This window comes from Apis cerana, linkage group LG9 (genome assembly GCF_029169275.1).
Source record: "Apis cerana isolate GH-2021 linkage group LG9, AcerK_1.0, whole genome shotgun sequence".
NCBI classification, from domain to species: domain Eukaryota; kingdom Metazoa; phylum Arthropoda; class Insecta; order Hymenoptera; family Apidae; genus Apis; species Apis cerana.
The window spans coordinates 2,694,834-2,710,083 of record NC_083860.1 but is presented as its reverse complement, the minus strand read 5'-3'; the positions used below and the strand labels follow the sequence as shown (position 1 = coordinate 2,710,083).

The 15,250-nt window shown below is 24.9% G+C and overlaps 5 protein-coding genes across 71 annotated transcripts in view; 3 read left to right on the top strand and 2 right to left on the bottom strand.

The window, feature by feature from the left end:
* Positions 1 to 4,504, top strand: part of LOC107995915 (uncharacterized) — a 79,777-nt gene extending 75,273 nt beyond the window's left edge. For all 15 annotated transcript variants that reach the window (XM_062079956.1, XM_062079960.1, XM_062079957.1 and 12 more), the window contains one exon: positions 2,511 to 4,504. In XM_062079956.1, the coding sequence (XP_061935940.1) occupies positions 2,511 to 2,678 (168 nt within the window). In that variant the 3' untranslated portion in view covers positions 2,679 to 4,504. The remainder of the gene's footprint in view (positions 1 to 2,510) is intronic.
* A 620-nt stretch (positions 4,505 to 5,124) lies between these two features.
* On the top strand, positions 5,125 to 6,731 carry LOC107994141 (DNA-binding transcriptional regulator BolA). The gene is made up of 4 exons (XM_017050918.3): positions 5,125 to 5,300; positions 5,749 to 5,966; positions 6,234 to 6,302; positions 6,413 to 6,731. Exons 1-4 carry the CDS (start codon positions 5,270 to 5,272, stop codon positions 6,488 to 6,490), a joined length of 396 nt encoding a protein of 131 aa, XP_016906407.2. The 5' UTR covers positions 5,125 to 5,269; the 3' UTR covers positions 6,491 to 6,731.
* On the bottom strand, positions 6,380 to 10,573 carry LOC107994127 (set1/Ash2 histone methyltransferase complex subunit ASH2). Of its 4 annotated transcripts, XM_062079935.1 has the most exons (12): positions 10,351 to 10,573; positions 9,999 to 10,154; positions 9,732 to 9,910; positions 9,463 to 9,635; positions 8,788 to 8,962; positions 7,969 to 8,177; positions 7,727 to 7,904; positions 7,430 to 7,574; positions 7,208 to 7,343; positions 6,890 to 7,141; positions 6,712 to 6,823; positions 6,380 to 6,587 (listed from the first exon to the last, which is right to left on the bottom strand). In XM_062079935.1, exons 1-11 carry the CDS (start codon positions 10,371 to 10,373, stop codon positions 6,719 to 6,721), a joined length of 1,731 nt encoding a protein of 576 aa, XP_061935919.1. In that variant the 5' UTR covers positions 10,374 to 10,573; the 3' UTR covers positions 6,380 to 6,587; positions 6,712 to 6,718. The 4 variants fall into 4 exon arrangements, with proteins under 4 accessions (XP_061935919.1, XP_016906388.1, XP_061935920.1 ...); XM_017050899.3 differs by lacking the exon at positions 6,380 to 6,587 and having other exon boundaries at positions 6,632 to 6,823; XM_017050906.3 differs by lacking the exons at positions 6,380 to 6,587; positions 6,712 to 6,823 and having other exon boundaries at positions 6,962 to 7,141; positions 7,195 to 7,343.
* LOC114577131 (uncharacterized) lies at positions 10,524 to 12,738 on the bottom strand. The gene is made up of 2 exons (XM_062079937.1): positions 12,354 to 12,738; positions 10,524 to 10,591 (listed from the first exon to the last, which is right to left on the bottom strand). Exons 1-2 carry the CDS (start codon positions 12,736 to 12,738, stop codon positions 10,524 to 10,526), a joined length of 453 nt encoding a protein of 150 aa, XP_061935921.1.
* The window catches only part of LOC107995100 (calcium-activated potassium channel slowpoke), a 122,940-nt gene continuing 120,095 nt past the window's right edge, over positions 12,406 to 15,250 (top strand). For 38 of the 50 annotated variants that reach the window (XM_062079923.1, XM_062079921.1, XM_062079893.1 and 35 more), the window contains exon 1: positions 12,536 to 14,824. In XM_062079923.1, coding sequence (XP_061935907.1) covers positions 14,522 to 14,824 — 303 coding nt within the window. In that variant the 5' untranslated portion in view covers positions 12,536 to 14,521. Of the gene's footprint in view, positions 14,825 to 15,250 lie in introns of all 50 variants that reach the window. The other 12 variants (XM_062079928.1, XM_062079933.1, XM_062079927.1 and 9 more) reach the window with 4 other exon arrangements.

The following is a 15,250-nucleotide window of genomic DNA, read 5'->3' as shown; positions in this document are numbered from 1 at the left end:
ATTCGATTAAAGTAAGCTTATCGAAAGTAAGATAAAATTGAGATTTTCCAAGTTTTATTTGCTACGTCACACAATTATAATTTTGCAAAATAGATAATCATTCGATCGATTTTTACTTATTTAGAGATTATCGAAATTGTCAATATATAATTCAAATAAGAATCATACTAATACTAATAATAATATTTCTGAATGTTTGATGATTTATAATCTTTATCATGATTGTTAAAGTTTACATAATGATTTAGCTCATATAATTCGCATAGTTAAAATCATTCTTTGTCTTATGTCATATCTATTAATCATAACAAAGTATTAATCGGTTAATATAATTACATTAGTTATTTCAAAATCAATATAATTATGAGTCTTATACAGTTATGAGAAATGATTGTATAAGAAAAAGCACCACAACATTTAAATTGAATTAATGTAATTGCTAAAATTACTCAGAATTTTCAATTCCACATAATATATTTTTTTAGATTATCGTAGAATATTTATTCATATCTTTTTAATTTTAAAATTGACATACATATATAATATTAAATATTATATTTTCTATAAAACATTTTTTTTCTTTTTTGCGCATATTTTTTTCTATTAATATCTATCAAAATTATATTATTCGATAATCAATAATTTCGTTGAAGAATATATAGAACATGACTACTCGTGGCTCAACATGTTGATTTTATCGTATTATTGGCGCCTATTGATCATTTACGTACATATGTATATAGCGTCGCGACGTTCAATTTTCCATCTGGCAAACTGCGAAAGCTGCTATGTTTGGTGTTTTGAACGCATAGACGCACCTAAAAACCCGCTTTTACCCCTCGGGCTGGCTCTAAATTTAGCGTAGGTGGGCGGCCACAACCGTTTGCCAAGCAACAGGACTTCGGTACAGGGTGCAGCTGTCTCGTAGACGGCAAAATAATGCGTCTCTCCTTGACGATATTGGCAATATTCCTACAACATTCTTTTGTCATGCTTTGTTGAATCGTTCGACGATTGCCGATTCTTTTCTATCCTTTACAATTCATTTCTAAATGTCGACCGACGAGAATTTCAGTTTCTTCTGTCCACATATGTGGTCATCTACCTTTGTCGAACGGTTCCGTTTGCCTCTTCGCAATGTATATAGTTTCTCTGTCTCACTCTTCAGTTCTGGACTCTGCTAGTCGGTAGTTTCGTAATATCGCACCCGGATACACGACGTATCCTGCTTTTTCAGTTGAGTCGACGCGTTCTCGACTATTTCCATGGTTCATAGATCATTCTAATCGTATTGCAGCATATTATGTATATGTATATAAATTGCAATATAACTTCGGTTACTTATATTATTTAATTGCAACACTGCTACATATTTTAAGTAAGTTGTACAATTTGAAAATCAAAGATAATGAATTTCAATACAATTAAAAAATTGAAACAGATGATTCAGTTGTTATTTATATCTGTAAATATTATATTTTGGTATCTAATCCTAAACAATATATTAATATTAATGAAACTTATCACATATTAGACAAAAATATTAATTATTTGTTATGATTAATTGCTATTTATATTTGTATTTGTAAATTACAAGATTTGATATGTTAAAATATATAATTTTAAATAATTTCACATAGTAATTATTTTATATTTCAATATTTAATTATAATGATATCTAAAAACGAAAACATAAATATATAAGAAAATGACATTGAAATTCTATTGATATTCATATCAAAAAAAATAATATAATGTTTTAATAGTTCTATATTATATATAATTCATAATTTCAATTTTTTTAAATTAATCTTAAGTTCTTGAAAATGCTATTTAGGTTCTTATATTATGTAATATTAAAACAGGATAATAGGATTTCAGATTATTTGTTACTTAAATACTATAATAATGATATTAAATTATCTATTATTTTATAATTCTGATTTAATCATAAATTGCTTCTGTATTAAAAAAAATACTATTAGCATTCAGTGATTAAATATATTAAAATTATTAAAATGTAAATTAATTTCTGGAATAATAAATTGCTGTATAATATAAAATTATTAATAATTTAATAACAATTATATTAACATTAATATTATAAACAATAATTGGAATATTTATTTAATTATAATATGATTTAGCAAAACATTACTAAATCAAAAACATGAAATTTTATATAATTATTACATATATAAAATATTTTTTTCATATAACATATATATATATATATATATATATATGTATATATATGTATATGTTATATATATATATATGTATATATATATATATATATATATATGTTATTATATTATTATGTTATTATACTATTATTATATTATGTATTATATTATATAAAATTTATGAATTATTTATTTTGGAATGCTTTATTAGTTAGTACATGATCCAATTAAAAATAAAATGATAAAATTAAAAGAAATAAATTTAAATTCTATTTTCATCTAATAATTCTAAAAAGATGTCTTTACAATTATTATATTTTATAGGATACACTTGTACACGCTCTACCGTCGGATAGGCCTGGATTTGCAAAGGGCTTCCGTAAAAATATCGGAGGACGCTGGCGTCGCTTGGTAAAAAGGAAGCCGGAGTCGGAGACTTGTGCCATTCCTCCTGAATTAAAGGATCAACTGAAAACAATTTACGTCTATTGACGATCAGCGTTAATGCGCCGTTGTCTATATTTTTATAATTCTTCCTCGGTTATTGATGATTTCCTTTATGTAAGATAGTAATTATATCGAGAAAGATGTATATGGTATGAATGACAAAGAATAAAGAAAAAAATGCGTAATGGGATAGTTCATCGAAAAAAGACAAAGGAAAAATAATATCGAATATATTTGTTCGTATAAGCAAAAATAATAAAAAATATTAAATAGTTTATATTATATAGTAATTTTTAGTAGAAAATTTCGAAAGAAATTTAAAAAAAATGAAATTCAATATAATTCGTACGTTTTGTGAAACATATCAACAAGTGCCTAAAGATATCTGGTCAAGTTAAAGATATATATATAAAAACAAAATTATGTTCTTTTGATGATGAATATTTTTGTGAAAATATAACATCGAAGTAATTATAATTTGAATCATAATTACATAAAATATAGCAATATTTATAAAGATATATATATAAAGAAACAAGAAAAAAATTTTATTATTATAGATTTTATATTTATCATCGAATATTTTAACGTGTCTTGAAATATCATCAATAAGAAGCAAAAGAAAGTTTTTAAATAGCTGTCCCGCGTAAGTATCTAATTGCTTGACTATGTAAAAAATTAAAAGTTACTAGGCTTTGATACATTGGACAATGGCGTCAAGAACTCTATGAGACTGAAACGTAAAGAGTACGACAACACGAGTTACCTCGTAGCTTTTCTTGAATATGTTCTTTCATGAATAATACAAAAAAATAATTTCAAATCACTAGTATTAACATATACCTGAAATTTTATAATCTTCAGAATTGCCAAAATTTGTCTATCTACATCTTTTTTTTTTGGCATTTCTGTTGTATGTGTAAATAGATGTATAAAGCAGTAAAAATATGAACTACTTTTAATTCTTATAATGGCCGATTGTTCAAGTAGAATTTTAAATTTTTCTTTATAAATATTATTTAAAAAACTTAATATTGCACAAAGAAACGAAGAAAGAATACCAGTTAAAAGTTACATTCAAAATAATTATTTCTTAGATATATCATAGAATAATTATTTCTTAATCTTTCAAAATGGAAATGATTCGTATATACTTGTGACATAGGCCAATTTAAGATTCTTAATATTATTCAACAGCTCATATTGAGCTCATATACTAATATGGTATTTTAGTTGTATTGTTGTATCAAGCAATACTTTTTCTTGAAATGTACTAAAATTTAATGGATTAAATAAACAAAAAAATTTATGTATAGTCATTCTTCAGACTTACGTATTAATTGATTCCGGATATAAGTTGAAAAAGATGTAAATCGAGGAATGACTGTATGACATTGTGCCACGTTTTATATTAGCGAAACTGTTTGGTTCTGTGCTAAATGTATTCTTTTTGCACTTGCAATTTTATGCGTGCGTCAAAATTGATAATTTATATTTAGATGCAAATGGAAATAATATATATACATATTTAAAAGAAAAAAAAAGCATTAATTGTATCAACGTTTCTTTGATAGCTCGATTTTTTAATTCCTTATTGTAACTTTCTAGAATGTAAATATATTATTGTTTGTTTATTATGAATGTGATGGCATAATGTTTAAATGTGAAACGAATAGATAGTTTAAGAATCAATAACGTGCCTACGATTTTTATAAAAATGAAATACTGATGCAATTGCATCTATCACCTAGTCACTTGATAATAATTGTTCAAAACTTGTATTTTAAACTTTTTGCCGCAGCTTGGATCTTTCCTCGTGAATATCTGTCTGAATACAACAATATCAAATAAAGTATTCAAAAAGATATATATATCATTTGTGTATTTATTCTATATAATTCCTTAAAACATTTTTTCTTATCTTATCTATCTTTTTTATATTTAATAAATTGAAATTTTTAATTATAAAAAATTATTACATACTTTAGTAATTATAAAATATAATTAAAAAAATTAATAAGAAATATTACAATTAAAAATAATTGTCACTTAAATATTAATGTGTTTCAAATATCATATAAAAATACATTTTATATGTATTATACTTTATATTATTTCAATAGTTAAACTTTTATTTTTTATCATTTTAACATTAATCTTCTAACAATTAATATATTTCAAAACAATATACATACTTGTATTACCTTGAAGCAATTAATTTCATTATCTTGAAATATATATATATATATATATATACTATGTATAACTATGTCTACATATAGTACAATCTTTAAAAAATTTTTCATATATTTAATATATCATATATAAAAAGATTATTTTTATAAAAAAGAATCTATAAAATTTTATTGTAATAAAATTAATACATATACTAATATAATTTAGAATTGTTTTATTATTATATATATTAATAAATAAATATGATTATACAATGTAATATATATAAAATTTATTTTAATCAAAATTTTTATAGAAGTACAATAATTTTATGTATGATAATATATATCTAATTAAAACATATATAATTGTATAATTCTAACCATATGATCATAAACTTACAATTAAAAAAGTATACTTACACAGATAATTTCTTTGTTTATAGAAATATAATTATATAAATGTATAAAACATTTATAATATTAAAAAAAAGTAAGTGATACATTTTAGATTATAGCAATATTATCAGTATATACTTTTTATATATTTAAATTATATTAATTAAAAAAATAGAGGTTAGATTTTTCAATAGAGATTTTTCAATATTTCGAAACTTAAGAAAAAAATAATTATTGATTAAATGATCTTGTTATATATAATAAAAGCACGTTCATATATTTAAATAACATATAATAAAATAATATTTTTTGTATGTATTAATTTTGTTAAACAAATTTAACATGTTCGTATTATAAATATTAAAATTAATGAGAAATACACAGAAAAAAAACAATAATAAAATATTTAATATTGAATAAATTTTAATATTATGTAAAACATATAGTATTTCTGCTAAACAATATTTAGATTTTTTCTAATACTATTTTATTAATAATAATATTAATATATATATGATATTATGATACATATGTATTTGTAGATTATAGGAACGCGTCAATTTTATTACGAGGAATAAATATTATGACACAGAATAATTCAATAGAACTTTCAATAAAAAAAAAATTGATAGATTTTTTAAATCCATCTTACATCGAAGTAATAAATGAATCATATATGCACAATGTTCCTAAAGGATCTGAAACGCATTTCAAAGTAATCGTTGTTTCTGATTTGTTCAAAGATAAACCACTTATTAAGGTAAAAACTAATGAAATTTATGTATAACGTTTACAACATGAGATTTTATGAAAATTTAATTATATTTTAATTATATTTTATATTCAAATTTTATAATCAGTTTCTATAATATATGTATAATATTATATATTATATTTGATGAAGTATTTTATAAAAAGACTATGATATTTTATAAAAGTATTGTTTATAATTCATGTTTTGTTTTAATCTTAATTCATATATTTTAAAGATATTGTAATTTTATTGATTTATTGATTATTGATTTAGCGTCATCGAATGATAAATGAATTATTACAAGCAGAATTACAAGGAGGTGTGCATGCATTATCAATTATAGTAAGTATTATAAAAAATATTTTAATGTAATGTGAAAAATTTCAGTAAAATTTGAAAATAAATATTATTTTCAAATATTTAAAATATTACTTTTATGTTTATTTACAAAGGCGAAGACATCTGATCAATGGAAAGACAAATATAATATATCACCAAGTCCAGTTTGTAGGGGTGGTTTTGGAAAATGAATTTTTGTTATATACATCAATATTTAAATTATAGATATCATAGTATGTATGTACATATGATATCTGCATATTAAATTTCTTAGATTTTAATTTAATTCTATTTTATAATTATATGCAATTAAGGAACTTAAAATAAGATAATTATAAATTTTTAAATTCAATATTGATTATTAGTAATACTTAATTTGAACTGAACAGTAATTAAAAAAATAAAAAGATACATTAATGTCATAAAGCAAAAGTATCCAGTCTTAATTTTCCCTCATTTTCAGTAAAATAAAGTATATCAGCCATGGACTGTTCTGCTATTGCTTCTTCTGCTCTATCATGCATCTATAAAATATAAATTATTGTTGAAAGAATATATTGAGAAATTTTTTTTATTAAATCATTACTTACTCCTCTAAAGGTAACATCCGTTGGAGGACATTTAAAATTTGGTCCAAAATTAACAGAAACTGTAGCACTTTTATGAATAGAAACTGTAGGATAATAAGCTCCTTTATTAATGTCTATAAATGCTTCACCTTGATTTACTCCATTTTTATAAAATATAATTTTGCTTCCTTGTAATGGTTTTAAAGCCTTAAGAGCTTCAGGTACTTGATCTTTTTCTTCATAATAAAGATGACTTTTGAATTTTACTAAGGGCTAATGTATAAACATTAATTTATAAAACTTTTATGATAATATAATAAACTTACATTTCATTCTTACCCGATCCTTGTAAGTATTTGGTAAATGTGATGCATCATGTGTATCTGGTAAAATTAAAAGGAATCCTAATGTATCACCTTCTGCATAACCATTGCTATAATGTTTACCTCTACTTTCATGAAATCGGGTACCTTTTCTATTCATAATTAAAATTATTTATTTATTATAACATTGTATTATATTAAAATTGTTTTAAAATAGAATATAAGAATTGAGTTATACCTAGATCTCCAGGAATATCCAAATTTATCATAACCTAGTGGAGCTTGTAAATTAGCATATTCTTGACCCCATCCTAATCTTGTAGCTGATCCTTCTGGCATTTCTTCAATAGTAGCTTCCCAATACCAGGTACCTCTACTTACATCTAAAGAATGAACAAGTTATTTAAATGATATAAAAAATATAAATTAATAATTTTAATTTTTAAATAATTTAATGTATATTTATTATAATGTATATAATGTATGTTTATGTATAAAATTATTTTTGATATAATAAATTATAATGTTAACATACTATGAGTTGCTCTGACCATGCAATAGCCCTTTTCTCCAGTAACTGCTAATCTATCTTCTGAAACTCTAAGTTGTGGTGCTCGATCATGTAAAGCAAGCAAAACTGTACTTGGACTCAAAGCTCTATACAACCAACCAGGAATAGGTTTTCCAGCCCAATCACTACTTTCATCAAATTCCTGTAAAATAATATTTAGATTTATGATATATATGAACTAAAGAATATATAACATAATTACAAACCTGTCTAAAAGGTGCATGTGGATCAGGTTCAGCAAGAATATATCGATAGCCATCTTTATTAAAAGGATGTTCAAGAGGATATCCATGAGCAGGTAACTTAGGAGCTGTCATATCAGAACCTCTACCCTTTTTACCAGGTCCAGTACCTGTTCCTTCTCCAGGAAATTTACGTTTTGCATTGCGACCCCGAAAACCTCCACTAAGTGGTACTGTACATGCCATAGTAATATTCATTATTTATGTAATATAAATTTTAATATAATGATATATCAAAAATATAACAATTGCAAAAAGATTATCTATATATGCTTAACTGTTAAATTTTTTTAAAATAAAATTGATGAAATTTAAGATGAAATTTTTTTAAAATAAGTTGAATATTATGAATTGATTCATAATACTATAATTGCTATTATATAATAAATTAATAATTTTATAGAATTTATTAATAACATAACCTATTTAGACATTCTATGATTAAGCAAGTTGTTATATGATACCATAGTACTGATTAATATCTTGATAAGATAAGAAATAAGTATAACAAAAAGAAAAAAATTAATTATTGAAAGATAAAAATAAATATAAATAAATTAATCAAATAATTAATAATCAAATATGCAATAGTTTAATATAAAATATTTATGCTTTTAATTATTTGTATATATTATTTTGTTAATAATAATAATAACATTTAATGATAATTAAATAAATTTATTAAGATATTTATCTTTTTTGAAATAATAAATTTCACCTCACATTAAAGTAATTATGAATAATTATAATTTATTAAGCTTAATTAAACATAACTAAGCTTACCAACATGCTGAACACCCATTTCAGTTACTTTTAAATGACCACCCTTAATCATTGCTTCATAATTTGGTTTAATCATTTGAAGATCAGAACATATAAGTCCAAATAATTGTCCATCTGAATTGCTTTCCTCAATAGTAAATAATGTTCCAACATCTTTTAACAATGCTCTATGTATCTATATTCAAACATTAGTTATTTTTGTACATAAAAAAAGTAATAAAAAATTATAAATAAATAATGTTTAATAAATATATAAAATAATTCAATGATTTTAATTTATATTTCTATATTTTTAATTATATTATTATATTATTTTAATATTTTCTTATTTTTTTTATAATTATATTTTATCATTTTATAGTAAATTAAAACAATAATATTTAAAATATCAAAATCTTAGAATACTTAACAATTAAGTAAGTTAATATAAATTTCTACTTTAATATGTAATTTTATATTCATAAATATTTATCAACATAATAATTTAATTTCATTTATATAAATAAATAATAAAATTATTTTAATATTTATTGATAATAATATAAAATTAATAAAAAAATCTTTTTAAAAAATTTTTTTTTAACATCATTTTCAAATGAATTAGAAAAATTTTATATTTGCAATAAAATTAAATATAACATACAACATTAATTAAATATATAATAGACTACTTACTGTTGCATGCCATGATTGTGTTACTCTACGTGGCATTGTTGTCATACTATCCCAATGGCATTCAATGAAAGGAATAATATCCTTATCTTTATGAAAAAATGTTCTCTGTTCATTTTCTTTTTGAGATATTTGCAATAAATTTGCTATTGCTGTTACACACATTTGTGGAAATGCTAGAAAAATTATATTCTTTTAAATGCATTGAATAATTAAACAAAAGTATAAATTATATATTGAATAATATAATTATTATTTAAATATATTCTTACGTGCTTGATTTTTTTTGAAACTTTCTAAACCAGTAGGAGAACAATTTTTGCACATAAATATATAATTCATCATAAAGGGCACTAATTTACCCAATTGATATCCAATGCAAGATTCATGAAACCATCTTGAACAACTAGCACATAAAAGTTCTATAATATTAAGATTTCTTTCCTTTCCACTGAAAGAATATTATAAGAATATAGATTTATAAGTTGATATTTATTATTTTACATTGTTTGCTTGAACACAAGTTTTAAATAAACTACCAATAACAATTTCCAGTTTCATTATTATTTGTTCGGCCATTAGGTTTATCAATATTTTCTTCCAATTTATGTTTTTGTTTGCTTTTATCATCATGTTTTACTTTTATTTTGTCATCAATAGATTCAAGTTGCAATCCATCTACTTTATCGATTGGGCTATAAAAAATATATTTATACTTGACTATGTAAGTTATGAAATATATTAATGGTTTATAACCTCAAAACTATTTTTTCTAGTAGGCGAATTTTAAGTAAGTATTTTTATATCGAATTAAATATAATAATAGAATTGTACTTTATATATATTTTTTTATAAATATGATATACATGAATATAAATATTTAATAAATACCTTTCAGTTTTTTCTTCTGACATATTTGATTGTACGTTTTTATTATTTTTAAATTATTCTTGTTTTTATTTTATCTTAAATTTTTTGATGTATCAATATATAGCAATATATTTATTAAATATACATAATTATACATGCTTTCTTCAGTTTACTTTTTATTTGTTAGCCATAACTTATTTTTTAAAGCTCAGTTCATAATCACACATGTATCTACTTATAATGCACAAACATTGATAGAATACTATGGAGATTAAATATCATGTAATCATATAAATTTATATATAAATAAATTAAATATTATGTAGCATAGAAATATATAAAATGATAATATTATGCCATTTGTTTCGAATTTTATTTGTATATATGCATATATACATACATACATATATATATATATATATATATAAAATATAAGTGTATATATATATTTACGTAAAATTATAATTTGATAGAATTATAAATGTAAAATAATTAAAGTAAAAATTATATTTAATATGAAACGTTAATATTTATTATATATTTAAAATCATGTATAAATCTTATTATAATACTGATATTAATAATATATATTAGAAAAAATTGCCATGTTCATTTATAGTGACTATGAAAAATATAATATTAATAAAATTATATATAAAATTTTAAATAAAGAAGATATTAACAATATTTACAAATTTAAACAGAGGTGGAAATTGTTTTATTTATTTCTTTCATTTTTCCATATTTATATAATTATATTAAAAGATCAGTATTTATATATAGGTTATTCTTAAGTTATTTAATTGTTATTTAATATTTTTATGAGAAATAAAAATGAACTGCTAATGATATGCTATGAATTCTTAAGATATATTTAAAAATATATTATTAATTAATAAAAAAAATTATTTAGCAAAGATAGTTACTGTAATATTAGAATAAATAAATAATATCTAATTCATTATGTTTATGTTATTAAATTTAAATTATATTTATTATTTGAAATCATCGTATTTTTACATAATAAATATACAATAAAATATACAATATACAATAAAAAAAGAAGGAAATATATTGATTTAATTTATAAAACAATTTTATTAATATATTATAATTTATTTTATTTTAATTTAAAAAATTGTTTTTCATGAATGCTCTTGCATTATTAGAGAATTATATTAAAATACTCTTTATAAATAAAAGTTTAGCGATGTAATAATTATTTTTATTATAATTTTTTAATAAAATATTTTTTTATTAATATATTATTAATATATATATATAGAATAAGAATAAAAAATTCTTTTAATCATACTATTAATATATTTTGTTTATTTAATTTTATAATATGATATATAATTTATAATATATTTGAAATTTATATAATAATATTTGTAACATTGTAATTCATATATCATTTATTTCATCTTAATATATCGTAATAATTAATATATTTGTAATTAATTATTAGAAGTAAGGAAATATTTTAAGTTAGTAAATTTTAATTAATATATTTTAGTAAATTTCAACGAATTTTTATTAATAAGATAAATTTAATTTAATAAATATATCTTTAATATATGTTATTATTCTGTTTTGTAAAAATAAATATAGCTTATAATAATTATAATATGTTATTATTATATATAAATATATTATTATAATTATATATGTTATTAACTTATAATAATAATAATTATTATATATATATAATAATATAATAAATATAATTAATTTGAAGATGATCTCTTTCAAGAAAAAACAAAACAAATATTTCATTGTCTTATTTCATTGTCTAAAAGAAACAAGAATTTAGAAAAGAATTATTTAAAAAAAAACATTTAAAAAAACAATATCTACAGAAGAAATTAAACAGATATTCATTAAAAAATATCTCTTAAATTAAATCCATGAATAAGATTAAAATACGAAAACGTTATTCCAAACAAATATGTAATCTGAATATTCTGTCTTTCATTTCAAGATGAAACATTAATATTATGTATAAAAATAAATAACAATACCACAAACCGAATCATTTAGTGGATTTAAAGTTGCTATGACAGGGGTTAGATTTGCTTTGGCGCAGCGATGTTCGATATGGCGCCCTCTGACGGTAAGCTCTGTTATTAGAGCACGAGAAGCGGTGGGGGAATAGAGTGTAGCAACGGAGCGTGCGTCTACGTCAAGAAAAGCTTTGAGCTTATTGGTCCCGGTCCATTGTTGCGTATTGATTGCTGCGGAGCGGTGGTATGGTCGTTGGGACACTCGGTCGTCCTCATCGCCGTCGTCGTCGTCGTCGTCGTCGGTGGTACAGTCGAGTAGGTTAAGAAAGCGGGACACGCGTACAGATAGATCAGTTTTCCGTGTCGTTGTGATCGAAAGCGCGTTTCGTCGCGTGCGATCCATGGATCTGGGTTTACAATATAATAATTACACGTAAAATATACAAGTATATATACGTATTTCTTCATATATACATATAATTACACTTTCACATATACATGCATATAGATGACACACGCGACACTTGTAAGTATAAGTGCGCGCGCGCAACATATACACGTATAAACATATAAACACATGCACGATACAAATAAAAATTATTTCCATATATGTATATATGCATACATATACACGCATACACGCGCGCGCATCTATATATACGTTATACGTGTACATAAACATTTACTTATAGATATAACAAATACATATGTACGATCGTGTGCGCGCGTGCCTACACGTACATTTACGCATACTCCATATAGGAATATATAAATATGTACATATATATTTATGTATATTTATGTACATATAACACAAAATTGATATAATTACAAATGAAATACGGATACACAGACGAATACGTTGGTGCGCACATATAGGCAACATGAACATACAGACAGACGTATATAAAAAAATATAAAGATACACGCGACATACAGACAGAGCATTGAATACAGGCACGCACGTATGTGTATATACGTGGACGCACGCGTATGTATATATCATCGTAGTGGTGGTGTCAGTGGGTTGTTTTCTTGTTTTCTGTTTCTCCCTCTTTCGAGATTGGAACTACCTGCAGCATCAGCGGCGGCGGCGGCGGCATCAGCTGCCGCCGAGCATGTCGACATCGACTCATACTGATCTTCGATCACGATAAACTTGGTGAATAATTTTTGAAGATAGTTCTCGCGAATTCTTCCCGAGAGAAAAATCAACAGACGGAATTATGTACATCCGAATAATAATTTGTAGGAGCAGGACCGAATAATCGGGGATAAGAAAGAAAGACAAAGATTAAAAATTTCATCGGTTCGGTTGGTGAAATAGCGGACGAGAGGAAGCGCAATAAAGAATTGCTGATTCGAATAAAAAAAAAATCGGTCAATCTGAAATCTGATTTCGCTACAGGGAAAGGACAAACGAAACGAAACAAAGGAAGAGTTGAACGGACGGGCAAGCTAGAGAGGGTGGAGAGTGAGATAGAGTGAAAGAGGGTTCTTTCGTGAAGTGAAGAACGAGTGTGAGAAAAGAATAGAAGGGAGAAACGAGTGTAACGAACGAGATAAGGAACGAGAGATAAGGAACTTGGCGGAAGAAGGAAGAAAGAAAAGGAAAAGAGATTAGGATTAAACTGGCAAAAAATCAGCAATAGGAACGGCAATAGTAGGATTTGGAAACAGGTGAAGATAATTTCAAAGAGAGCAAGTGTAGGACGGGGGTGGGTGGGTGGGTGGTAATCGGTGCGTGCGTGCATCGTGCGTGCATCGTGCGTCGTACGTGCATCGTGCGCGGGTGCGTGCGGCGTGCGTGTATAAACAAGAAAAAGAAGAGGAAAAAGAAGAAGAGGAGGAAAAGGAAGAAGGAATAAACGGCACGATATAAACGGAGAAAAGGAAAGAAAAGAAAAAAAATAGAGGAAATAAAGGTTAGTTGGTTTGGTGGTGGTGGTGGTAGTAGTGGTGGCGGTGGTGGTGGTAGTGGTGGTGGTGGTGGTAGTAATAGTAGTAGTAGTGGTGAGTGGGCGCAAACTGCGCGAAGCTAGTTCGTGGTTGAAAGCTGCAACGAAGCGCGAGGCGTGCAGAGTTGCAGCAGGAAATTATGAAGCGTATAAGGAGCGCCCCGTTGGCCGCCGCTTGTGATAGCTGCCGGTGAATGTGTGATCCGGGGGCAGCAGAGATCCACCGTAATGACGACCGAAGAGACGACCGAGCAGCCCCCGGTAGACGACTGCCTGAAGGAACGGAAATGGTGGTGCTTCCTGCTGTCGAGCATCTTCACTTTCCTTGCCGGGCTGCTGATCGTACTCCTCTGGCGTGCGTTCGCCTTCCTCTGCTGTCGCAAGGAACCCGAATTCGCTCCAAATGACCCAAAACAGAAAGAGCAGAAGACGAGCCGTCAGGGCAAGGAGTTCGAGGGGACTTTTATGACCGAGGCCAAAGACTGGGCCGGTGAACTGATTTCTGGACAGACCACCACTGGACGTATTTTGGTAAGTTTTTCCTTTTTATTTAGTCGCACTTTTCTTTCGCTTTTATCCTTCCTTTTTCTCCACATGTTTCCTTGCCCTATCTTTGCTCTTTCCTTCACATTTGTGAAACGAAAGAGAAAAGAAGGTAGAAATGAATATATGCGCGTGTGTATCCGTATGTTCGAGGGATAATTTAACTAACGTATTTGATATTTCTTTATTTTTGATTCACATATTTTTATTCCTAATAGATATTATATCATGTTTAAAAAGATGTTTTGATGTATACAATAATTTGAAGTTTCATTTTCGACATGTGTCATATTAACGGTTTTAATTTTATATTACTTTCTAATGTATTTGAATATCAAGCCATCGAAATTCTATTGGAATAAGAAAGAAACATTAATAATGTACGACTCGTTAAATGTACGTTAAGTTTTCTCA